The sequence below is a fragment of the Cydia pomonella genome, chromosome 1 (assembly GCF_033807575.1).
Source record: "Cydia pomonella isolate Wapato2018A chromosome 1, ilCydPomo1, whole genome shotgun sequence".
NCBI lineage: Eukaryota > Metazoa > Arthropoda > Insecta > Lepidoptera > Tortricidae > Cydia > Cydia pomonella.
The window spans coordinates 34,520,301-34,546,691 of NC_084703.1; the positions used below are offsets into that span (position 1 = coordinate 34,520,301).

General features: G+C 35.7%; 2 protein-coding genes across 6 annotated transcripts in view; one reads left to right on the forward strand and one right to left on the reverse strand.

Annotated features, from left to right (window-relative positions):
• LOC133520844 (probable ubiquitin carboxyl-terminal hydrolase FAF-X) overlaps positions 1–9,992 on the reverse strand; it is an 83,948-nt gene extending 73,956 nt beyond the window's left edge. Inside the window, exons 1-10 of one of the 5 annotated variants that reach the window (XM_061855555.1) lie at positions 9,621–9,992; positions 9,096–9,130; positions 8,870–8,942; positions 3,245–3,374; positions 2,884–3,103; positions 2,599–2,754; positions 1,713–1,914; positions 1,219–1,377; positions 788–941; positions 104–255 (exon numbers count right to left, since the gene is read on the reverse strand). In XM_061855555.1, the coding sequence (XP_061711539.1) occupies positions 104–255; positions 788–941; positions 1,219–1,377; positions 1,713–1,914; positions 2,599–2,754; positions 2,884–3,103; positions 3,245–3,374; positions 8,870–8,911 (1,215 nt within the window). In that variant the 5' untranslated portion in view covers positions 8,912–8,942; positions 9,096–9,130; positions 9,621–9,992. The other 4 variants (XM_061855563.1, XM_061855531.1, XM_061855547.1 and 1 more) reach the window with 4 other exon arrangements.
• A 200-nt stretch (positions 9,993–10,192) lies between these two features.
• Positions 10,193–12,170, forward strand: LOC133520906 (tRNA-uridine aminocarboxypropyltransferase 1). The gene is made up of 2 exons (XM_061855593.1): positions 10,193–10,689; positions 11,416–12,170. The coding sequence occupies exons 1-2, from the start codon at positions 10,495–10,497 to the stop codon at positions 12,148–12,150; spliced, it is 930 nt and encodes a 309-aa protein (XP_061711577.1). The 5' UTR covers positions 10,193–10,494; the 3' UTR covers positions 12,151–12,170.
• The last annotated feature ends 14,221 nt before the right edge of the window (positions 12,171–26,391 follow it).

Below are 26,391 nucleotides of genomic sequence, written 5' to 3' on the forward strand. Positions count from 1 at the left end.
TTAATTAACATCAGGCCCAGCACAGTACAGAAAATTTTAACAGAATTTAGCACAGGCAGAATTTGGCAACCGTTCATATAATTATCCATAACCAGCAACTCACTGTAATCACCGCAGGCGTCAACCACTCCGGCTTGGGTTGCTGGGACATGGTACTGATTAATTGATTGATTTCATTGAGAGCCGACATTTTACCATTGAATGACGACATTTGTAGCAAACGAAGTATCATTTTCAGGCGAAACATTTCTAAAGCTGAAACCAAATTTTTATATTTAAATCCCTAAAAGTTACACATTTACATTACGAGAAATTTAATTTCGCAATCAGTTTTATAATTAACACAATAGATAAAATTGTAGTCAGGAAGCTTAAGATTAAACTTAAAACATGAAACATTTCCGTAGGTCGGCGTCCTCAGATCTCGCGGCATGGTGGATGTAAGTCAGGTGAGAACGATGTAGCAACTCAGGGGCGGATGGATAGTACGGCGCCCCTAAGCAGCTACAGGGTTCGCATCTAACTTGCTTCTAATCTCTTGCTGGGGACCTAAATGGTACTGGTGAGAATATCGTCATGTCAATTATGTAACATCCTTTTTTTGACAGTTTCCTTTTGCGTTTATGCGGGAGGAATTACTAATTTACATAAAAAATTGCAAATACTGTTGATTTACATATTTTATTTAGTACGATAATTATCATCTCCAGTCATGAAATAAGGAGTAGCCCAAAACTAGACTTTGATATATAAATATATTTCTATTATTGTTACGATGTAAACTTACATTTAAGTAAACTGTGGTGATGTGGGGTCTTTATTGAGACGCATTTGCAAGCCCTTAATAAACAGGATACCGTGTCAGTCTTATTCTCACTTCCCCGCGCCTCTCTCTTCAGTTCTTCATCTGTTAGGCTGTCCAGTAGAGTAGGGATACATTCCTACAAGTTAAAAAGTTGTCAAATGCTAAAAACAAATCCTGACCCATTAAACAACAAGCTTCAAACGTAAATTATGTGTCCCAAACGCCAAGCACAGCGAGTAATAAGTTATAATGTATTTAATGTGTTAGTTTTATTATATTAAAAATCAATACTTAAGATATATTATAGCTAAGAGGTAAAATTACAATTGTTTGTTACACAATTTGTTCCAGCACGTGAATGGCCGACGTTGGGCGATAAAGATGCACAATTCGATAGATACAAATATACAAACCAGAACAGGCAAGAGGTATGTAGTGACTGTGTGTGGAGTTAACAGGTCGTGACAAAGACCGAGAGGCCGCAGCAGCTGCCACACGGCGGCGACGCGAGTCTCGCCGCTGGTGGATTGTTCCAGTGAAGAGGGCTGCTCGCTCCTCACACCAGAAGAAATCTACAAAAAAGAGCAATGTGCAACTTTAAACATTTCTTAAAGTGTGACAAGATAGTAGTATCAGGTTATAAAGCTATCCTTAAGGTTTCCAAAAGCAACGTAAGAATACGGTTTTAGAATTTATACTTGTAATGTAGTTTTGTACCAAAAATCTGGCTTAAAAACAATTTCAGTTTGCTATTGAAGTGCTCATAGTATAAAGGGGTTACGATGGCTTGAAGCCACATATACACATTAATAACTTGTGCAGTCTTAAAACTGGTAGTTTAGGCAGTCTTTAAAACCCCTGGGTTTACTTGAGAATCCTAGTATATTATAAAAAGCGTAATTCTCACCTCACTATGTTCTGCGATCATAAGAGAATTAGGGACAGTGTGGGTAGTTTCATTATTTGTCTTCTCATCATTATCTTTTTCAGTAGTCTCTGTCGAAATTTTTTCTTCCGTGTTCACAGATGCTGTTATTTCCAATTTTTGAAAACCCATTATTTCTTCAAACCGTTCACGCAGTTTAACAAAACCGCCAGCGTGACCAAATCTAAAAACAAAACGAGAAATGCCTCACATGTGTTTACTGAATTATGGTGAAAAATAATATATCCTGGAAAATTACTAAGGATATCTTTCATGCAATAGGCGAGATGGCAAGTTTGTTATAATGGAATCAGTCAATCAGGGTAAGTTATTCCCAGTAGTTACCACCAAGTTACACCACTAGGGCGGCTCCTGACTAGCGTATTTTTCTGCGCGTATACGGTCATTTCGGCGGTACGACCTTACACGCGCGGTACTTTTCCCTACATTTGGTCTATACTAAATACCTTAAATGCTTAACTGATACCGCCCTTATAGGACCTCTTGCATTAAAGCAATACAAAAGTCAGAAATGACAGTCAAACTCTGATTATCATACTCCACGTGCGAAATGCCCCTTACTAAACTTCCTTAACGGCACTTTATAGCGACGTCACGATCAAGTCAATAAATTGTAAGAAATCGAATGTGTCCATTTGTTTTTTCATTGTGGAAGTTAAAAAAAACTTATCTTTTGAATCAAGGTCTTGGGTTTTTTTTTTCATTTTTGTGCCCGATTTATTGTGATAAAATGCTCATTTTCTAGCTATTTAACCAGGTTTTTAATAACATTCATCAAGTGTCACCATGCCTATTTAGTACAAGGGTACTTTGGGGTTTAAGGAGTTAAAAGTTAAGTAACGCTTACACATTGATAAGATGAACCAGCCATCCTCGGGGAGTTCTATGGTCTTGCGATCTACTGAATACTTCGGGCTCCTGTGTTGATCCTTGACCAGCAGTGGGTAAGTTGGTAATTGTCGACAAACCTTCACAGGTTCGCGATGCATTAAAAGTGTGAAATCTGTAAGGACAAGAGTGTCAAAACTTTTCTTCTACGTCCCAAGTTTTGCCTTAAGTATTGTTTCACAAAAATAAACAATTGTTGATCCGCCTTTCAGGTTATAATGCAAGCGAAAAGTCGATTACTTACTTGTTGTTGGGGTTAAAGGCCATAGACAATAAATGCAGGAATCTAGGATCATTTAATTTCATCGCACACAGCTTGACCAATTTCTCGCAATTGGATCGCACACATTGCTGGATGTTGTTTTTCCAGGAGGACACAGCGTCGTCGGTTAGGATCTTTGTAAAGGAGACTGTGAGCGCATCGTTGTAGAACCTTTGACAAGCCTCATTGTTCTCATCTTCACCTGTTCATAATTGATTGTATTGGTTAGTCAATATTGAAAAGAAATAGAGCAGTAGTGATTTAATTATGCACGCAACGAAGAAGGTGTCTAACGAAAATACAAATAATATTAAGTAATATCTTAACGTCATATTGAAATTACCCCTCGCCGCCAATTCGGTTGCAGCAATAAGAAGCACCTCCAATTCCTGCTCTGGTAACACTGGTACCACCCATCTGGGATGAGATATTTTTTCTTCAAGTGCTTTTAATTTGGCCTCAGGGAACGTAATCTGTAAAAATGAAGTTCTTTGAAATTTAAAAATGGCCATATATGTTCTCTGGTTTCTATGAACTCAAAACTTCTCTAAGGATATGGAATATGGATACTAAATAAATAATAACATTTGAAAGGTCAAATTTTCTTTTAAATACATTTTTTTCTGCTATGTCCGTTCATAGAAGGATACGGCCCGCCTGATGTGTGTGACTGATCTCCGCCGCAATTAAAGACTGTACCTAGCACACATCAAAATTTAGCCGTGCATAATGTAAGTGAAATTTTGACATTCATAACATTAATACTAGAAATAAACATAAGCTCGCAGTGCCCTTCACTCGGCTCCATAAAATTAAAAAAATCATTCATCGGTAATTGTGTAAGATTTTATAATAAACTTTCAAACCATATTACCGAATTATCAATCAATTAATAAATTTAAGAATCATCTAAAGCGTAAACTTATTTCTAAAGCTTATTATACCACACAAGACTACATGAATGATAAATCAAACGTGGGATTAATTGTGATTCAAAATGATTAATTATTTATTATATTTGAGTAATGATAATGAAATGGATATTCCAATGTATGTACTTTCTTTGGTTTTTTATTTATTTATTTTATTTGTTTGACATTTAGAATTTCTTCTAGAAACATTCTAGACTAGTATTTTTTATACAATTGTTTTTTTTTTGTTTGACGATATTTTGTAAAATTCTTAGTGTTAAATTTGATCTGTATTATAATTCATTAGTATTATGGAATAATATTTACATCAATAAATTGCTCTGATAATTAGCTTAAGATAATTATATGTAATACTGTCTTACTATTCATAAGTGCTTGTTGCTAGCCCTACATTAATAAAGTATATTTGAATTGAATTGAACTTTTTAAAAAATGCGCATTTTCAGCAGGCTTTTTATAATTTGTGGATTTGATATTACATAATAAATATAAACATTATATGTATCACGTTAGGTTGTATGGGATATTCAGCATTATATATTTCACTGTACAGTCAACCAATTAGAATCCTAGGCCACTATAGAACCTTGTTGCTTTAACTACTAGATACTTGACACGCATCACTCAATAAGCACTGTCGTAGAAGTCATTATGGCATGGTTCTATAGTGGCCTAGGAAACAAATTAGTTGACTGTACCTACATATACATATTAATTCCATCGCCTTCTGAGTTTCCCTATCAAGATTTTTTTTAAATATTTTATTATAATTAATTAGGTCCTGTCCGAGGCTCTAGATCACGGGCCGCGGTAGGCCTAAGAAGCGCTGGCTGGATGTCGTGACAGCCGACATGGGAGAGAATAATCTCACATCTGAGGATGCCGAAGACCGGGCAAAGTGGAGAAGATTAAGTAGGAAACCGGACCCTGGCGCTAGGCGGGAAAACGCTAGGTTGAAGAAGAAGACTTTATTATAATTAGATGATCAAAATCCAAATTATACCTTAGTAGTATTACAATAATAATAATGTATTAACCTTTCAAAATAGCTTGATTTTAATTGACTTCAGATTGAGGTAGTTCGGAGGTGTTTTAACCTTGGTGTATTTGCCTTTTTGACAGAAAAAATGCTAATGTGCGTGCAATAGAGATAGCAACAGGCGGGTCAATGTACGAAAATCTATATGGAAAATGTCTCTGCTTTGTAAGTTTATGGGTCCACTACAAGTCAGCGTCATTGCACTAAGTGCTCCAACACATCGCCAGCCCAATATTACAGGGTTCTATGATACATTTTCAAGATAGTTAAAATTTGACTTAAGTTAATGTCACTATGACGATGTTAAAATTTCAGTTCGATAAAAGTGAACCCTGGGTTTCTATACCCTGTAATATTGAACCAGCGACATGCCGAGTGGTATCCTCTTTCAAACAACATATTGCATATGTCACGTGTTTAACATCTCTGAATTTTAAGATTGTGTTGTTTCAAATATTTTTTCCTTTCATCTCAAAACTCACACTCTACCTACCCTCTGTCTACTTGCCTACATTTTAATAAGATTGTATCTACTGGCAGCACAATCTGAATAGAAAAAACCTGAAAAGTTCTTGGACAGTCCTGAAATTTGGTATGTATGTTAATAAAAGGCTCCTTATTCCTGTCCATACCATTAGACATTTGGGGGCCTCGAAAAAAGGCAAGATATCTTTGCGAAAAAAATACACCTTGTTATAGAAAATACTTGCTGAATCTAGGTTTAGCGCTTATACACTTCCAGGGGATATTCTTTTAATAGGAAACTCGGAGGAATATTAATTCCACTTTTGTGTATACATTTGTACATGATCTACCCCAATATCAATATTTTACTTGACTGCAACTTCTCTAGAAAGTAGGGTTATCCCAGAGATTGTATGTGTCAAATTTTATTACTGTCACTTTTGTTTGAAGCCCAATTAAGATCTAAAATTTGTAAAATATTTAGCCCTAATCATTTTAATTCCGTTAATTTTACGAAATTTGTATTGCATAGCACACGGATCTACTGATGTCTGTTTTATTGAAATCTGCTCTATAATTTAGGCGCTAGAAGAAAGAATATGATTTAATATTCTGCGTCCTCTCAAGGCGGCTCTACTGATTTTTCTTTAATAAAACACGTGTAAACAGGACGTGAAGGGCAAGAGAAAACTACCGATATGTCATCTACTCATCTTTAAAAATCCGGCTATTATCCTAAGCTACAGGGTGTACTGAATCATCAGTACTTAAACCCATAACCCTACTTTCTACGTGACGACCGGTTTGGCCTAGTGGGTAGTGACACTGCTTACGAAGCTGATGGTCCCGGGTTCAAATCCTGGTAAGGGCATTTATTCGTGTGACGAGCATGGATATTTGTTCCTGAGTCATGGGTGTTTTCTATGTATTTAAGTATTTATAAATATTTATATATTATATATATCATTGTCTAAGTACCCTCAACACAAGCCTTATTGAGCTTACTGTGGGACTTAGTCAATTTGTGTAATAATGTCCTATAATATTTATTTATTTATTTACTTTCTGTGGAGTAAAATATTGATATAGATCTTGTACAAATGTATAGACAAAAGTGGAATTCATATTCTCCCGAGTTTCCTATTAAGAGAATGTCCCCTGGAAGTGTATAAGCGCTAAACCTAGATTCAGCAAGTATGTTCTATTACAAGATGTGGTTTTACCGCAAAGATATCTGGGACTTTTTTCTAAAACGCGAATTTATCCAGGATGGTACACGTTTTCCAAGATGGCTGCGATTCCTCGAGGTCCCCAAATGTCAAATGATATGGACATGAATAAGCAGCCTTTTATTTACATACATACCAAATTTCAGGACTGTCCAAGAGATTTCGAGGTTTGTTCTATTCCAATTGTGCTATGCTTATTATTAAAATGTACATTCGGTAAATATCAGATTCTGCATGGCCAGATTTTATCATGAGCTAATAGCGGATTAGCCACATGGCAAAAGTGGCAAATGCCTTGGGCCCCGCGTGATCCACGAAGAAATTCAAAGGTGTGTGTGTGACCTCTCTAACCATTGAGCCAGCCGCCAGCGTGGGGTCTATAGCCCAAACCCTCTCGTGCTTAAGAGGAGGCCTGTGCGCAGCTTTGGGACATATATAGGTTAAATTATTATTGAAACTTAATCAGTCAATGCATTTGATATGAATTTGCTAATTTTTTTTATTGCTAGGCAAAATCTGGCGGCAATTACATAATCATTTTTTTTGCATACAGATAAAGGGGAGATCTTATAAAAAAGTTATTTAAGTAGTTTTTGTAGTTATTGAACTGAGAAATGTAATAAATTTATATTAATTGTAACATAAAAAACTAGAGAAATTTTAAGAAATTGCGGTCTTAGTTCAAAATCTTCAATTATGTCTATGATATAATTATGTCTTAATTTATAAACATATACATATTAATGGTATAGACATTAGGTGTATGAAAGTGTGTATTTATGGATGGGTTAGGAATTTATGGTTACTTCTTTATATTGTATTATAAATATAATTGTGTGCAATATAATAGCAGTTAATAAGAAAATTAAAGTTAGGGGAAAACTTTAAGTTTAGATCAATTCTATTGGATCGTTTTTTATAATTCTTCTGCATTACTTAACATTATTTCAAAATTAACTGTAACCTTTGCTTAAATAATATTGAACATAAAAAAAAACTAATCATTAAATTTGTTTTTTTACTACCTCACAGAATTTTATGTAAAAAAAGTACCTACAAAATATACAATTTTGAACTATAATTGTAATTTTGTATCTTGCCTCTTATTTACAATCAAAGCTATACATCTAAACCCATGTAATCCAGAAAAAAAAAGCGGCCAAGTTCGAGTCGGACTCGCCCATGAAGGGTTCCGTACCAATTATGACGTATTAAAAAAAAAACTACTTACTAGATCTCGTTCAAACCAATTTTTGGTGGAAGTTTGCATGGTAATGTACATCATATATTTTTTTTAGGTTTATCATTCTCTTATTTTAGAAGTTACAGGGGGGGGCGGACACTTTTTACCACTTGGGAAGTGTCTCTCGCGCAAACTATTCAGTTTAGAAAAAAAGTGATTATAGAAACCTCAATATCATTTTTGAAGACCTATCCATAGATACCCCACACATATGGGTTTGATGGAAAAAGAGTTTTTGAGTTTCAGTTCTAAGTATGGGGAACCCCCAAAATTTATTGTTTTTTTTCTTTTTTTGTGTGAAAATCTTAATGTGTTTCATAGAATACATCTGCTTGCCAAGTTTGAACAGTATAGCTCTTATAGTTTCGGAAAAAAGTGACATATATGGACAGACAGGCGGACATGACGAATCTATAAGGGTTCCGTTTTTTGCCATTTGGCTACGGAACCCTAAAAATCTTTCTACAAGACAATCTTTGTTGCAAAATGTACAAGTGGTCCATTATTCAGACTTTGTTGTTGACTTTTGACCAAACTATGTCCCACCAACCAAATATGTAAGCGCTGATTTAGGCACGTGAACTTGCATACAATTTTAGTTGCAATGCCGACTATTGAGGTTACAACCAATTCGCCCGACAGATCAAATACTGCAATATAAAGAAACTCGCATGAGTTCTCCCACCATGTAAATGACCCCCTAATGCTGTTTGCCAGTGTCACTGTGTGAGTTTGAGAACAATATAATTAAGCATGTATAATAGAGATAGCAACAGGCAGGTCAATGAATGAAAATCTATCTAGGAAGTATCTCCTCTTTAGCCAATAAAAACAACCCATTTGTCCTTCTCTTGGTAATAAACATTGAGGGTTAAGGAATTTTATAGTAAACTGTTTTTATAATCTATTAACAATGTTTGTAGCTAATTAAAAAAATTAAAATTACTTTCTTGTTTTACACACCAAACCAGAACTGAAATCAACAAGTATAATCAATCTATATTTGTCAAATTCTATATGTAAATTTATATTCTACAACTAACTATAACATTTTTCTTACCTCCCCGGGCATCAGGTCCTGTTCTTTCATTGATATTGTCATTATTTAACGATGTTTTTATTCATTTCCTCTTCTGTAACAACAAAACAATACAATTGCTACTAATATTTCAACAAAATTAGCATCTAGTAGGTATTCATCAAAGTTCTTCATGAAACAAAAATCGAATGTGCTTGATTATTTACAGTGTTAAACTAAAAATAAAGATTGTTTATGTATTGTGTACCTTAACTACGTTGGTGGAATAATTGCCGAACAGCACTGCTGTAAATATACATATATCCTCATTAATAATCAATACGCGATAGCATAATGGTGTCTAGTCTTGGATTTGTTCACTACACGTGAACTATTTTCAGACATTATCATTGAATTGAATATATATGTAAATTGCAGAAATGAATAATAACAAAAAGAATTTCATCCGGTGAATCTATGACATTATTTTCGTTTCGCTATGATTACGACTTGCAGGTAACGCAACTTATGTAATAATTGGTTCTTACTGTGTCATTGATAGTTGGATACATAATTATTTCAACCTCACTTCTTTTGAATAATGTTCTACTACGTCTTCTCTCGAGGGATGGGTCAAAGAAAAAATACTACCCTAAGTATGGATCAGCCGGCGCGACAAAATGGCGTCATTACCTTAGCTAAACAAGGAACGGCAAAAAAACAAATGTCTATAAAACATCAAGAAGGGTATCGTTGCTTCTCGATTAAGAAGCCTGGATATAAATAAACTCACCTTAGACATATATTTAGATTACAAAATATTACTCAATTCACAGTTAAAATCCGCACTACCGACACTTTTTTGACGTTGAATAGGAAAATTTTTGTATAAATTTATATACACTTAAACATATAGCTGGGTGAACTATTCCAGACTAGGTCCGAATTGTGGCTCTTGTCTCAAATACTTCAAAATGATCAGAGTTAAGCAACCAAAAATTGTCAAGGTGAAATCGAGATATAGGATATTTCGCTCGATTGCTCTATTCGGACCACTTATGAACTCATCTAAGTGACAGTTCAAGCAGACAGATTTATTTTGCAAATTTATTGATTTAACTTTTACTACTATGTTTACGTTTAAATATCATTAAAACGCTTGATGAGACCAATAGTTCGATAGAAATATAAAACAGTAGTAAAACATTGATATCAAAAGTATTATAAGTACCTCCATAAAAATAAAGAACGTATTACTTATTATATTATTACGTATTATTTTGCGTATTAGAATTCTATTCTACATCTTCTTCTTAAACATCATAAATTATTGGTCACTGCGACTTTAGTAACCAAATATCACTAGTGCGTATAAATTTAACTATACGATACACGTAGTGATTGTATGCTCTTCGATACAATATAACGTGAGATATCCGAACGATAATCCAAGAATATTCTGTCAATTTTTTATACATGTCATTGTCAAAACTCAACCAAGTTTCGTATGTTCTTGACCAAATCTTAACTATCTTGAGTTAACAATAAAACATTTTGAACAGGATAATATCGTCATAACCCTTTTATAAATGCGCCGCTGCTTACGCATGAATATATAATCGCTTTTTCAGACATTGTTGTGTTAGAACCCGCAAGTAACCTCAAAAATGAACCCTAAAAGTCCCGAGGCGAGAAATAGAGACGACAGGCCTTTTGATGGAATGATCATATCCGATTCTAATTGCCTTAACACATTACACAGCCGGAGCTCATGCCCTATTTGCGGTAAATCCCGAATGTATTTTTGCTACACATGTTTTGTTCTCGTATCACACCTTGAAGGGAAAGTGCCTTTCTGCAAAGTAAGTCATTAAGGAGCTATTTTTATTTATTTATTTACTATTATCAAAACAAGTTAAATGGAAATGTCAACAGGTGATATCCGAGTGCCTACCCCGAACCACGTTCTACGTGTAGCCTCTCTGTCGTAGTTGTAAATTCGTACGTAAGTGTTACAGGGATGCAACACGTCGAACATGGTTCGCGGTAGGCCGTCTGGTGAGAAGATAGTGAAAGTGAACTGATGATCTAAGGGGCCTCTTGCTTGCATTTTAAATCATGATCTATGTGTCTTAACTCAATTCACTGCCACATCTATATTTACTCCTTTGCTAGAATATAGGAATTGAAACACATAGTCTACAGTTTGGTGTAGGAGAGTTAGGGCAATTAGCAATATATAATTAGAGTATTAAGGTTGATTAAGATAAAGACTATTTTCAGTTGCCTAAAAAAGGCACCATATAAACACTTTTGGTGCCATTTTTTCGCGGCATGCCAGTGCTGGCACGGCATAGAACATGCGACTATTTTTGGCACCAGTGACCTCTGCCCGCGTCTCTCACTGCCCCCACGCCTATTTACTTGTACTAGTACTGATATTAAGGTGGCTGAAAATAGTCATTGTCTAAACGGTCTGAAGATATGCTGTACTGTAGACACTGGCGCCGAAATTTAGGTCTCAGTAAAAATTAACCTTTATGGTATTAAAACCTTGACCATTACATTTTACTTTTGTTTGTTCACAGTTGCCAATAAAGGTGGATATAATCAAGCATAAAAGAGAAATAGATGGTAAAAGCACAGCAGCCCATGCAGCTGTTTTAGCTCCTGAAGATGTCAATATTTATACATACCCCAATGTACCTAGGTATGAAAATGATGGCCGGACAGTACTCTTGTATCCAGGTAGTGAAGCTATTTCTGTGAATGAGCTATTTACGGACAAACAGGATTCTCTTTCTTACTCGGAATATGTTCTTTCTCAACTACCACATGGATACAATGTGGGTACATTAATGACACAAATATACCCGAACAAGAGACAAAACTCTAAAACTATATACCACACAGAGAAACTACCTGTGGATCGTGTAGTTCTGATAGACAGTACTTGGAACCAGAGCCGTGGGATATATGCAAATGAAAGATTGCACAAGCTACCAAAAATAGTTCTACAGAAACGTGCGTCACAATTCTGGCGTCACCAGAAAGGAAGTCCTCGGTGGTACTTGTCCACTATTGAAGCACTTCATCAACTTGTGCTTGAGCTGCATGTGTGTGCATGGGGCTGTAGTGAACATTACAAGAATAATTTAACGTTAGAATTTCCCATTCATGATTCAACAGAAAATCATACACAATGCATACCTTACGATGGTCAATATGATAATTTATTGTTCTTTTTCAAGTATATGTACGAAAAATTGCATACGTTGTATAAACATGAGGATTTATTCGCTTATAAAAGACCTATGAAGTAGCAATAAATGCATTTATTTAATAGTATTTGTTTTATTTTTTAACACTATCTTATCATGGTAGGTTACAGAACTTAAAGTGCACAGAGTTCTTGTAAAAACATAAACATCTTTTCAAGATCATAATATGGTTGCCATAAAATATGAATCGCAGACATGAGGCCCTCTAGTAACTAACTTCATTCATTCGAGACCAGATTAAACCTTTCAAAGAATCTATAACTATATAAACGTGATTTTTACTCAAAAGCAGACGCAGAACGAACATACGCGCGAGGCAATTTCCTCGCGCACAATACGGCCAGTGTAGACGTGCCTCGACCAAGGCGGCGCGCGCGTTTTCGCTCTGTGAGGACCCGTCTAATAACATGAAAAATTGCTTAATGTTATTTTCGATCGATCTCATTACTTTTTTGTTAAAAATAACAAAGACATAAGCGATCCCGGCGCTCAGTGCTCAGCGAGCTGCGATCGGAGAATAATTTGAACTCGATACACCTTAAAAACTTTAAGATATACCTTTCACGCCTACAGTACCATGAGTTTACATTTGACGTTTACGCTAGCGACTGCGTGAAAAGGGGTTACTTAGGTCAAAGAGAATTTGAAATAGAGGTTGATTGCCAAAGAAGACTTTGTAGCCATAGCAAATTTACTGCCAACAAATTTGTTAATATCAAAAAGTGACATCATTTAACAGATCAAAGGCCAAAGGTATGGCGACATCGTTTCGAGCGATGGCGCCATAACCTTTAGTTTGTGCCCGGTAAGATGGCGCCACTTTGTGATATTTAATAAATTTAACACATTTCAGTGAAATAATAGGAATCAAAGAAAAATCCGTTCTAAAAGTTTTAATGATGTGTCAAAAGATGGCAGTAAATTTACGTCATTACAAAGTTTTCTTTGACAATACACCTCTTTTTCAAATTCTCTTTGCTTGGGTATATCTTCCTTAATAATTAAAAAAATCCGTTGGTGCTGTAGAAACCGGGCTGCTCCCAGGGTCTCGGCTTGTGGTAGCCAACGCGCCAACGTACAAAACAACTTATTTTAAAAATGTTTAAGTCGTAGTAATTTTATTTTATACAATTTCCAAAGCATTAAAAACCAGGTTTATATAGTTTAGAGTTCAAACACAGAAATCTAAAGTTCTCTAGCAATAAGGATCCAAATTTATAATTAGGACAGTATATAATGATGTACTCAAAATAATAGGAAGCATTTGGCTTCGGGTAGATTTCCTAATCAAAATCAGTTTTCTTCCATACCGTTTGTCCTTATCGTTCACTTTGACATTTGTGTTTGTTAGAAAGGGACAAAGTTTAACAGATTTGCTAAGTTTTATGAATATTGAATATGGAGGTTAGTCTGGTCATAGTATTGCCACAAAGATTTATACTGCTAAAAAAATATTGGTACAGATCCCTTATCAATTATCATGCATATACAAATATAAGGTACTAACATATTCGTTACCAATATTTTTACAGCTATCGGCTCGTGGAGCATATTTAAGCATGTAACATTATAGGTTTTATGATATTTTTTTGGAGAAAATTAGAAAACAAATTAGCTACGCTACGTAAGAACACCCTGTTCATGAGATAATTACATGAGACCTCATTGCTCATTGAACAGATTCTAGAACCTCTTTTACCTTATACTACTGGCCACTTCACGTTGATAAATCAAATAAAAATGAAACGTTGATATTGTTGATAATGATATTTAGGCCGCCTTTACACCTGTAAGTTTTACTTACGTAAGTCGGGATCCCTTTCTTTCCCATATTCTTATTATTCCGAATTTCGATAGTCAGAAATTGATATCCATATAATTAAAGAACATAAAGATCAATAGTCATAATTTTTGCTAAGCATAACGTTTAATATGATAGTTCGAACATTATCATTCTATAATATTAAATACTATAATCGCAAAAGTTATAAAATTGATTAGTAAAACATTCTAAGGCCTATGCATTATTATTCAGAAATATTTTAAGGCATACATTTCAACGGACTAATGGTTATTATTCATATAGTTTTAATTACTAAACAAAAAATCATATTTTAATTAGTAAGCCAAACAAAAAATCATGTTTCCCCAGGTAGGTTCGTTAGTTACCTTGTGTCCCTCAGAGCGAAAATAGGAGTCCCGCGAAGCGGGGCTCCGTCGACTCGTTGGCGGCACGAAATGTATTAATAAGTTACATGAAATATAGGAAACGGAGGTAAAGTCAGTAAGCCAAACAAAAAATCATGTTTCCCCAGGTAGTTTCGTTAGTTACCTTGTGTCCCTCAGAGCGAAAATAGGAGTCCCGCGAAGCGGGGCTCCGTCGACTCGTTGGCGGCACGAAATGGATTAATAAGTTACATGAAATATAGGAAACGGAGGTAAAGTCAGTAAGCCAAACAAAAAATCATGTTTCCCCAGGTAGGTTCGTTAGTTACCTTGTGTCCCTCAGAGCGAAAATAATTATACCTTGCGAAAATAGACCTTACGACAATTATTATAAACAAGTTTATTACCTTCTACATTATGTAATGATATAGAATCTGAGCTTTGAATATTATGACCGACAAATATTATGACTAACAAAAATGATGACCTGCAAAAATCGGATCTACAATTTGTCGTTTAATTTGATGACTATTAACAATATGACTAATAAAAATTATGGTAGAAAACGTTATGGACTGAGAAAATCGGAACTAAAAATTTATGGGAACCAATAGAGACCCACGTAAGTCACTTACGTAAGCGACTTAGGCTCGAGATACATTTGTAAGTTTTACTTACGTAAGTAAGGACAAAGCTATTTGTTAGAATGAGATAATGATATTCATCTCTCACTCTATAGTATAGCTGTGTCCCTACTTACGTAAGTAAAACTTACAAGTGTACCGGCCGCCTACGATACATTTTCAAGTGTAAATACTTGTTGTTAGTAGCTTATTGTAATTTTTTACTACTTTCGTAAATTGGGAAATTACAAGTCTAAACACGTTCGTGTTTGTTTACGGAAGCGACTCACAGCTTATCGAGCTAAATTCATAAGTTTAGTACTTACAGGTCTCTCAGGTGGTGAAATTGCCTGTCGATAATGTGTATCGTTTTTTTTAATGATTGACGCAACTTTTTCCAATATATATTCATAACTTGTAACATTCATTCTTATAAAATTGAAAAATTGGGCTCAGTCTTCCATTCTCAACTCCTTCAAAAGATTTTCAAACGCACCTCGTGCCATTCTTTTTTCTTGCCGATATTTTAGCATTTTCTTTCAGCATTCTTTTGTATTTGAGCGACAGAGTGAAGAATACTGAAATACGCAACAAAAAATAATAATAGACGCAGCAGTAAAGGCATGTCAATTAAAATGGCGATGGGCTGGGCATACAGCTAGGATTAAGGACGGAAGATGGAGCGAAAGAATACCTATTACACTGGTACCCTAGAGACAGCCCCCCCCCCCCCCCCCCGGCCGCCCGAGACGCCGCTGGAGAGACGACATCCAGGCCGTGGCCGGCGTCACGTGGACCCGTGCCGCCACCGATCGGGAAATATGGCATAGTATGGAGGAGGCCTATGTCCATAAATGGACATCCAATAGAACTTAAATTGTTATAAATTACTTCGAAATATTCAATATTATTTATATAAAAAAACAAAACCCAATAATTACAAAATAATATAATTTAATTAGATTAAGAGAATTAAGGAAAAACGTAAATAGTTTTAAATCTTTTATAATTTATTCGTGCATGTATGTATCTTTTTCTATTGGAAATAAAAGGCTTAAATAATAATAAATAATAATTATTTTGCTTTCGCCTTTTGTTGTATAAAATTATATATGCAGCAACCGCTTGTACGTGGCGACTATGAGTAGACATTTTTAATAGGTACTGATTTACTCGTAGTAAGCATATGTAAATGGGCATGTAATAATTTATGCAAGTTTAAACTCACATTATTTACGTAAGCAGTTTTTACTGTAAGTTTATTTTAAGTGTAAATGCAACCGTAAGTAAGTTACGTAAATATTACGAAAGTAACTTACAGGTGTAAAGGCGGCCTTTAAGACAAACTATTGTTGACAGGACAGAAAGTGATATACGTCTTGTCTTCCTGTAGCCTATTTGCTGAATAAATGTTTGAGTTTATATGACGTGACTAAGTAGGTTTATTTTTTCACTTGTACAGTTCAACTGACCTTCCTGCAAACAAGTTTCTATGCAGGGGGTCAGTTATCTCTGCAGCTTGCTATAAATCGGATACTTTTTCAATCGGTGGGTCGCGACGAGCCCCTAGGAGGTCGCGTAATGAAAGAGGTTGAAAAACACTGATATAGACCAATCAAATCAGATCCATAGATTTAGATATTTATTCTCATAATATAAAATTACACTATAAATTATGCTAGACTAATCTACATGAATTTATACTATGATCGTCATTAATATTTACATAATATTATTAAATAAAATGGATACAATTCAAAACATAATAATCAATCTTATGTCAACAATGTTATCATTCATGTCAAAACAAAGTACGGGAATAAAATAACTAAGTACGAGTATCTCCTAATGATCGTCATGTTCTAAAATAAAAACTAGGTACAAATTAACTTAAAAAACAAAAAATGAGAACATGTCAAATTTACACAATCAATTTAAAATTTAAAATGTCGAACCCATATACTCATTTACGGAATAAAGTGGATTATCCAATAAAAGGACTCTCAGTTCGCGTTCAAATGTTTCGTCAGATGTTTCCATACGTAATTCAGTGGGTAGACGCTCGTAATAAGGCGGGCCGATTACTCGCGGGTTTCTGCTTGAAATTGCCATGCGTCGCGGACCCCGTGGATCTAATTAATTTTCCCGTGACTTCAACACGTTTTAAATAGTGGTAAGTTTTTTCTTACGAACATAAGTCCTTCGAATATGTATAGTGAGTAGTGCGTCATTACGCGACTTTTTTAAAATAGTTCCTTACAAGGGTGCCTGGGTTTAACTCCTGCCAGTAACCGTATCACACGTTTCTAGAATATTAATACGCGATTTGCGTCCGTGGAATTGCTCCAAATAACCGTATCATATGACATCAAGGAGTGAAAACGCGAGAAATATACGGCCTTCAGTGACTTCCTAGATGTTGTAGTTTTTTTTGTAGCAAAAATGGCACTACTCAACCTATTACATAGCCCATCGACATGGCACTTCTAATGCAGATTTGAGTCAAGTGTAAAACCTAGAAATGTAGTCACGTCAAATGTGTACATATTGGCGTTGGCCCGTCAGCAATACACGGTGGCACTTTAGCGTTACGTCTTGAAAATATCATAACATTTGATTTGGCAATATTTAAGAACAGGCCATTAGAGGAAAACCACGTTTGCAGTTGGTCACTTGCTTCGTGATTTTTTTTCAGCAATTTGCGTGTGCGTGTGCGTTGACGACGACCGTTGTGTCATCCGCAAACAGAATGGAAATGCCACTCGTGATTGCCGACGGAAGGTCATTAATAAATAATAAAAATAACGTGTTGCCAGCTGCCGACCCTTGAGGGATGCCCAAATTGACATAACCAGTATCTGAAGACACTGTTTTGCTACCTATGGACATTTTGACCACCTGCTTACGGTCAGACTAGAATGATGCAAACAAACTTAGAGTGAAATTAGTCATGCCGTACATACTTAACTTATTTAGAAGCAACTAAGCAAGTTATGATTTATAACATCGAATGCTTTCGAAAGATCGCACAGTATGCCAGCCATTTTGTATCTATCATCTAGACCAGTCACAATGCAGTCTACCATTTTATGTGCCGCCATGGTAGTGGATCTTTTTTTCCGGTATTCGTACTGATGGTCAGTGAGCACCTTATTTGATTCTAGCTTTGAGATGGAAGGTACGATGGTTATGTGTCTATAGTTGTTGACATCACTCTTTTCCCCTTTTCCTTTATATACAGGGCATACCCTTGTACTTTTAAGAAAATTGGGGTATATACCAACTAGAAACATGTCATTTAATAAAACTTCTAAAATGTGAGATAAAATAGGCCATATGCTTAATATAATATTGGGTCATTACCTATGAAATTGGCGTTTTTGTTCATAAGTATTAGTCATGTCATAGTTTATAGTAACTTCGAATGTTTTAATTTCATTAGTGCGCTACATAACAACGATTTTATATACAATTATTTGCTACTTTTATTGTTTTATGTATTCAGAATACCGCCCTGAAAACAGCTCTTTTCATGTGCTGCCGGTTCGAGTGTTTAAATGACTTATATTTTTTCTGACGGGACAGATTAAAAAAAAAATGAGATAGAAAATATGCCTCAGAATACTGGCAAAAAATTGTTTGGTTTGAAAATACCATCACAAAATAATCCGCAAAATTCATTGTATGAAATATCGAATTTCGTTAAAAATCTCCATACAAAACGCCAATTTCATGGGTAATGACCTAATATTTAAAGATATGTCGTATACGTCAACTGTAGTCCGGGTGTTTAAAATAGGACTTAATCGTCTTGTCCAATAGTTCACGTGTTACGACAGGAAACGTGAATGTCGGTATATCAGAGGTACCCCAAGTGCCTACTGACGTACTGTTTGGACAGCGACTCCTCGCTGTTTATCACGTATTCCGATGCTGTTCAAAAAGTACGAATTAAATACGTTTGGGACCTCTTCATGAGACATGTAAGCGTTTCCGTCAGGTTTTTTTAGGGTAACGGGTTGGGTACATTTTTTCACGCCGACCTCTTCGTTAACAATCCTCCATATCTCTTTAGAGGGATTTTTACTTTCCGCCAACTTAGTTTCAACATATTGTTGACGGGCTCGTAATGTCTCTTGACTTGATTAATTCTATTAAGCGTTTTAACCCTTTGAACGCCAGGAACCCCTAAAGGCGTCGTTACTAGTCGTGCACACAGCGCCAAAAAAACGTCATGACGCACACTGTGAAAGTAACTTTCACCCTTTCAACTAAGGTTTACATTAGCTCGCTGGCGTGCGGGAGCTTGGCGTTTGTGTGTATGACATAAAGCGTTCAAAAGGTTAAGGAATTGATTCCTAGCAAGTTGGAAATCTTTTTAATACCATAATTTGATGCTAAATTACACGCATTTAGCATCCGTCCATCCTTCATCCGTGTTTGTCCAGGAGGTGTGCATCAATTTTGGGAGCCTTAGGAGGTAATTTTTTCCTTGGATTGCCATACCACTCGATGTAGAAGGCACCTACAATCAATTACAATGGCACTACCAACCAGGCCGGTGTATCAGACAATGGTGTAAAGGCATTTTCGGATTTTTAACATGATCATACCAAAAATAAAGAAATTCAAAATGGCGGCCATTTTTTAAATTTGACTACGAATTCATGTTAAGGTACCTTTCGAATCCTCAGATATCAAATTTCATCAATATTAGGAAAAAAATCCTTCGGACGTAACGTATTCGATGGTATGAATATACCAGTGGGAATCTACTAGTTACCACACCACCAAATTGTTACCAGTGGTAACTACTGGGATTTTGTCCCAAAATGCGTGCCCTTGTGTAATCTATTCATATCTGTGGAATTACACTTTCGTCCGTTACTGAAATCATAACATGGATTAATTACATTACAAGTATTTCCTATTTTCTCATTAATTAAGGGTAATCAGAGGCTCATCATGTTATTTGGGGTTGCGTAGCCATTTAGCTTGCAAGGGGCCCTCCACATATTACATAACGTAATTATTTTTATGATTATGTGGACACCTCATGTTTATTTAAATTAAAATTAAGTAGATATCTATATTATCAGAATCAGTCACTGAAAATAACAGAGGCAACACTAAAATTTAGTTAGAGGTCAATACTAATAAAAACAGTATAAATAGTATTGTATAAATATAGAGTACTGTTTAAAAATAAAACCAGTTTTACCGGTACAAGTGAAAAAACTAAAATAGTCAAGGAAAAATTAATTATACGAACGAACAAACAAATCAGTCAAAACTCGTGTATCTTTGATCACTAAGACAGTTTACTGGAACACATATTTTTTTATTTAAAGTCTATATTATTTATACAATGCAATGTATACGTTTTTTATTCGTTTAGAACTTTAACGAAATTTTGGTGGTAACTAGTGGGAATAACCTTTTGTGGGATTGCGCAAATTCAGCTTACACGAATTTAGAACCGAATGAAGTATTAGCACGATTTCAAGCATATTGGGATTTAATTCTTTAAAAAAAAATTGATTTAGTGTCCTGAATGAATTATACTCGGAAATAACTATTTAATTAAAATTATAAAAATCACTTACGCTGTATGCAAAAAAAAAAAACACTTATTTAATGACAAAAATGTCTTACATCATTTTGGAAAAGAGCTGATATTCTTCAAACTGCTGGATCGATTTCTATCAAACATATTTAGCTAAGAGTCACCGCAAGAAAACTCACTTTCACGTAAAAAAACGCGAGATCGGTCCATCCGTTGAAGAGCTACGATGCCACAGACAGACAAACATTGGTGTCAAATATATAACACCTCTCACTTTGCGTCGAGGGTTAGGAAGACACAGTCTTTGTTAATGCAGTTAGCATGTGTAAAGCCATATTTGTTAGACAGTAATAATGTCTTAGTTTTGGCATGCTAAATTTAGCAATGATGTAACCGGCCTTGTGTAAATTAATTAAAATTACTTCAGCTACTTAGCATTAAATAAAAGATTCCAATTTTACAGCCGACTGTAAAATTGGTTTAACCCTCGTGTCTTGAAACCCTCGCAACGCTCAAGATTCTACTTTTTGATTCACTCCCAACGCTTGTGGTTCATTTTTGGAATCTTTTATTTATAATTTATTTCAGTTCAAACATATGTCCGGCTCACAGCGGAGGCCAAACGCTAGGACATGGAAAACATGTCAAAACATAAATACAATATATAAAAAATCATATTAATTACAATTAAACAAGTAAATAAAAATAAAAAACAACAATTCATAATAATTCAAGATAAAAATTACAACATTTTATAACATTAACATTTTTTTAGGCTATTATCATATTATCTTGCACTTGCTCGGGTATCAATATTAGCACGAGCGGTTTAACAACAGTTTTTCCATCTTGTAATACAAATACCCATTGCTATATTTCCACGATTGGACAGTTTCGAGAAATTCGAGCCATAAAATCACTTGAACATTTTTAGACTTCCGTCCCGAAAAGGTACAAAAAGAAATCTTATGGTGCGACTCTGTCCGTCCGTCAGGGGCGGATTAAGAAGGCGCGGGGCCCTTAGCACAATAACTCGCGGGGCCCCTCTGGTTAGAAAAAAAACGACTAACGGCTAACTACGAGTCGGGCTCGCACCACTAGTATCACAACATTTTTACAATGTTTTAATTTTTTTCGACTTGTGCTCGTTTTTATCGTGTTAAAAATGTAGTGTATTTTTTTTTATTATCATACCAAGTTTGAGGTCTGTATTTAATAACCGTAATAGGTGATAAAAAAAAAAAAACAAATAAACCCTTATAGATGATGATGATGTAATCCTGTTATCCCTCATTAGGGACATATGGCTCGCAGAAGAATTTTCCATTTGTCGCGATCCTGAGCGGCTACTTCCAGCTCTTTCCAGCCGATTCCAGTTGAACCAGCCACATTCTGAACTGATCGCCCAAGTCCAAGCAGGGTCTCCGCTGGCAATCGACTGGCAGTAGACGGTCGGGGCGGGCACATACCACATGAAGACTGTTATAAATAAGCACTTGAAATTTTCTATGTAAATTTATATTGTCGCCTACCTACTACACATAGAAAATCGTAATTATTAGATTTTTGTTCTAATACGCTACACTGTACAAAAATCCAAAAAATGTCCAATAAATCTGTCGTTCAGTGTGCTCTATCGTATGACTCGTAACAGGTAGACAGTCGAAATGTACACCAAGTGTGTATTTCTATTGCAGCTATAACAATGAATAAATATAAAATAAATTAACAAGTTAAATAAAAGCTTATAAAAATAGGTGAAAAGTGAGTCGGACTTACGAACAAAGTAGGTAGGATGTATCAGGGACGCAATGGGAACTGGGAATCAATGGCCACGTGAGTCAAAAAACGAGACCAAAAACAGAGTCCCACCTAGGGCTGCATATCCGGAGGACCCGATTTCGTCGCGTTCCCGTGCGAAACTGATAGCAAAGCTGCAGGAAAGCTTAAAATGAAACCGATGCCCTAGTATGAGCGAGGCTGTAGGCCGAGCTCCGTATAAGGACGGAAGCCCGTAGCATTCTATCGCGGTGTGCCTCCATGCAAATGCTGAATTATAGGAGAACAGAGTTTGAAATGGAACGAATGTGAACTCGACTCGCCTGCTGCTCGGCCTTAATTCTCGCTCGAAAGTGCGACTTGCCGGTATGCTTTGGGTTTCCGGCTCGGATGCAGGGCTTGATATTCGGCCTACGCGGAGCTCTGTCTTCTTTTTATAACACTTTGACAATTAGGTAGGTTCGATCACGAATATCACGATCAGGGCTTTGCAACAACTATTTTGGGCTCCCGGCAGGCCGGAGAGGAACGCGCCTTTTAGCCTCCCACGGCCGCAAAGCTGATCATCCTTCTTCCTTACTTTTCACCAGTTTGTTTTTTAACACAACTTCTTTTGTTCGTCTCCGAGATCTTTCCTGCAGCTTCGCCGTCCACAAAAGCTTTGAGACACTATGCGCCTTCGGTTTTACTTGAAACTCTGCTACTGGTCTTTGCGTAAGCCTTAAATCTCCGTGCATTCCTCGACCTTACAAACGGTATCGTAATAAAGAAAAATAGACAGCATAATAAAAAAAAAATCAAAATTGCCACTGACTTACGAAAAATACATTGTAACAAAATGTGATAGTACAGGATCTTTGGAGCGCGAGTTCGACTTGAACTTGATCGGTTTCGTGTACTGAAATCGCATGGTCAGGGGTTCGGTGCGTGGGGCCCCTCCCTTAGGCGCGGGGCCCTTAGCATATGCTTTTTCTGCTGTTCGGTAAATCCGCCACTGCCGTCCGTCTGTCACATCGCTAAATATCTAGAGAACTACTTAAGCTATCTAATTGAAATTTGGAATAGCCATGAACAAGGCTAACCCAGACACATTGAAAGTGTTATTTTCATTATTTGTTTAAAGAGCCGTGTCTAGCTTATCTCAATAATCATAGTACGCCATCCCAAAAGTGTAACGCACAGCGCCTAACACAAACACTTGCATTTGTAACGACTACAGATATAGACTATACGCTTATTTTCGCTTACAACGCAGGTACCAATATTTATACATTTATTTAGACAACAGTTAATTATTCGGGTAGCAGCGCCTCCGGTTGAAAGGTATGAGAAATGACGCGGCCATTTTTTAAAATATGTCTTACGTGGCAGAGGCCGGGAGCCGGGCACTCCCCTAATTGGCCACGAACCGGGAGAAGGTTCCGTCATAACAAGTACTTGAGTGGCAGAGACCGTCTCCCGGCCTCTGTACGACGGCGTATTTCGCGCCTAAAATAAAACCGTTAAAAATATGCCTTGCTTGCTCACTCTTGCAAGAAGCATTCGTCAATAAACAAGGATGGTATTCCCTAACGGTCGAATTACGTAAAAGTTTGTTAGAAATGGCGGGATGTCGCCGAATGTCGAGCCGCGAACATTCAAACGGAATACGCAGCAATAAAACATGAAATAAACTGTGTATTGTAAGGGGTAAAACAAGGGTATAATGTCTAAATCATAGAGTAAAGATATTATCAGAGGTAATTTGACTTATGACAAACTGTGACACTGGAATGGCGGATGGTTTTAAAGTGTGCGTGTAGACTAGTGATACCATGTAAAACATATTCTCCCTGATGTAATAATTATTTTTAAAATAATAAAATGCACTGTTTTATGTTTGACAATAAATATGTACCTGATTTAATAGGTCTTGAAAATGCGTAATGTTGCATAATTACTTTGTGTAAATATATTTAAAATAATAATATTTTGCATTGGAATTATAACATTTCTTTTTTTTTGTACGTTTAACTTGAAACATATCTTTAAACCATAAGTTTAAAAAAATATATGTTGCAGATCGGAAAACATGATAAACAATTAACGAAAATTTATAAACATCGATTATTTATAAATGTAAAATAATCCTGAATTTTTTTTTACAAATATCTACGTAAGTATATGCTTTTATAAGTCTTAACACATGCGCACCATAACTACGGACTCAAATTACATGCACCGCGTGCAAACACTTATAACATCATAATATTTAACATTAGAAGAAATCAATTGTTAAAAGACATTAGAGATATCTGATTTTGAAGAAAAAAATTATATAAATAACAAAGGTTTACTATCATAAAAGTGTCTTTAATCTCCTTATTTTCGGGAAAATACCATACCGACTTATTTTGAAATTCACAATCGATGATTTATTCATTTACCTAAATAATCTCTTATACATAAAGATTTAATAAGAAGGGCATCAATTACCCTACTTTCGGGAAATTACCCTAATCAACCTACTGGTCATACTCCTGTTCCGCAGAAATTGAAATATCGTGATTCTGCGTACTATACGATAACATGATAATTAATAAACTTACCTATGAAAAGGTATCCCATCTCTTTTTTTCATCTGATTTGAATAATTCCTACAACACTTGACCACGCATGTCAGCATATTTTATATTTTTCTTCCACCAATTTACTCAAATGACTATTCAGTCAATTTACGCAGTATTATTAGTCCAAGGTCTATATCAATGTTTTGTTTTGTCATAAAGACTGTTTTTTCTTCAATCAATTGTTTGATTTCCTACTTATACGTATTTTTATACTTGCATGAAAGTAGAAAAATTGGGTAATAAGAGATTAGAACAAGTCTAGCATAATTCACATATATAGAATGGAATTCATTGTTATACAATCAAATAAGCCATTTCACGCTGAAGTCAATGATAAATAGTTTATATACATTATTCATACTTTTTTTTTTGGGAAATGGTCATATTTCTAACACGCGGCAAATTCGCGATGATCACGCGTGGAAGCCCCGCCACTTGACTTATATTTTTCCAAAATGGCCGCGCCACTCAACCCACCATTCAATCTGAGGCGCCGCCATTCAACGGCTTGTTATACTGCCCTCCTAACGTTAAGTGCAATAACTTATTTTGAAATCTCATTTAATTGTGTGACACATCGTATGAGAACAAAGTACACACTTAATAGTTATTTGTTTTACAAGGGGGCAAAGTTATTCTTTAACCGCTCGTGCTAATATTGATACCCGACAAAGCGAAAGATTCGAGAAGTGGAAACTTTGCCACCGAGTGAAACACAATATTTTTCACCACACTAACGCGAGGAAAATAGTAACTATGAAATACCAAAAGAAAACCAAATCAAATCCAAGTGAACGTAATTAAATATTTATCATCCAAAATCATCATTAAAAAGCCAATTCTACCAGCTATCATAAGGAAACGACTCAAAAGCAACTTTGCCCCACGTGAGGATAAAACGCAACTTTCTCATTAGTTTTTGGGGGTATACAATCTATCTGGATTAGTTTTATGTTTGGGAAAACGCGTGTTTTCGAGTTTTCATGAGTTTTTTTTTCGTCGCAGAATATGGTCGCTAATTCCGTGTTGCCGGCCACTGTCCGTCTGGTCCAGCAGGTTAAGACGTGGACTGCTAAACGAGTGTTACGGGTTCGAATCTCGCCCGGTGACTAACTTTTGTTTTTTTTTTATATGTTCAAGTTTATATATAATTTTTTAATTTTTATTGTTTTAGACAAGTTTAATTTAGTAAAAAAATTACCTATGTAATAAGAGAAATTGACAATAGATGGCGTTACTCTGTGACAAGTTGTGCTGTAAGGTTAAAATCGATTGTAAATAATAATAATTGTCAGTTCACATTTTACTTTTTAAGTTTATGTAGATTATCACCTATACACCACCATATTACAATAAATAGTTATAACCGAGCAAAGCTCGGTCGCCCAGGTACTATTTTTTTAATATGAGTTATTGCACTTTACGTTAGGAGGGCAATATGCAATATATGTCCGTCTCCCGGCTCCCGCCGCTTACCGTAGAGACAGGGAGCCGGACAATGCCACTCTAGGAGTTAAATATAAAGACATGTGTTGCTATC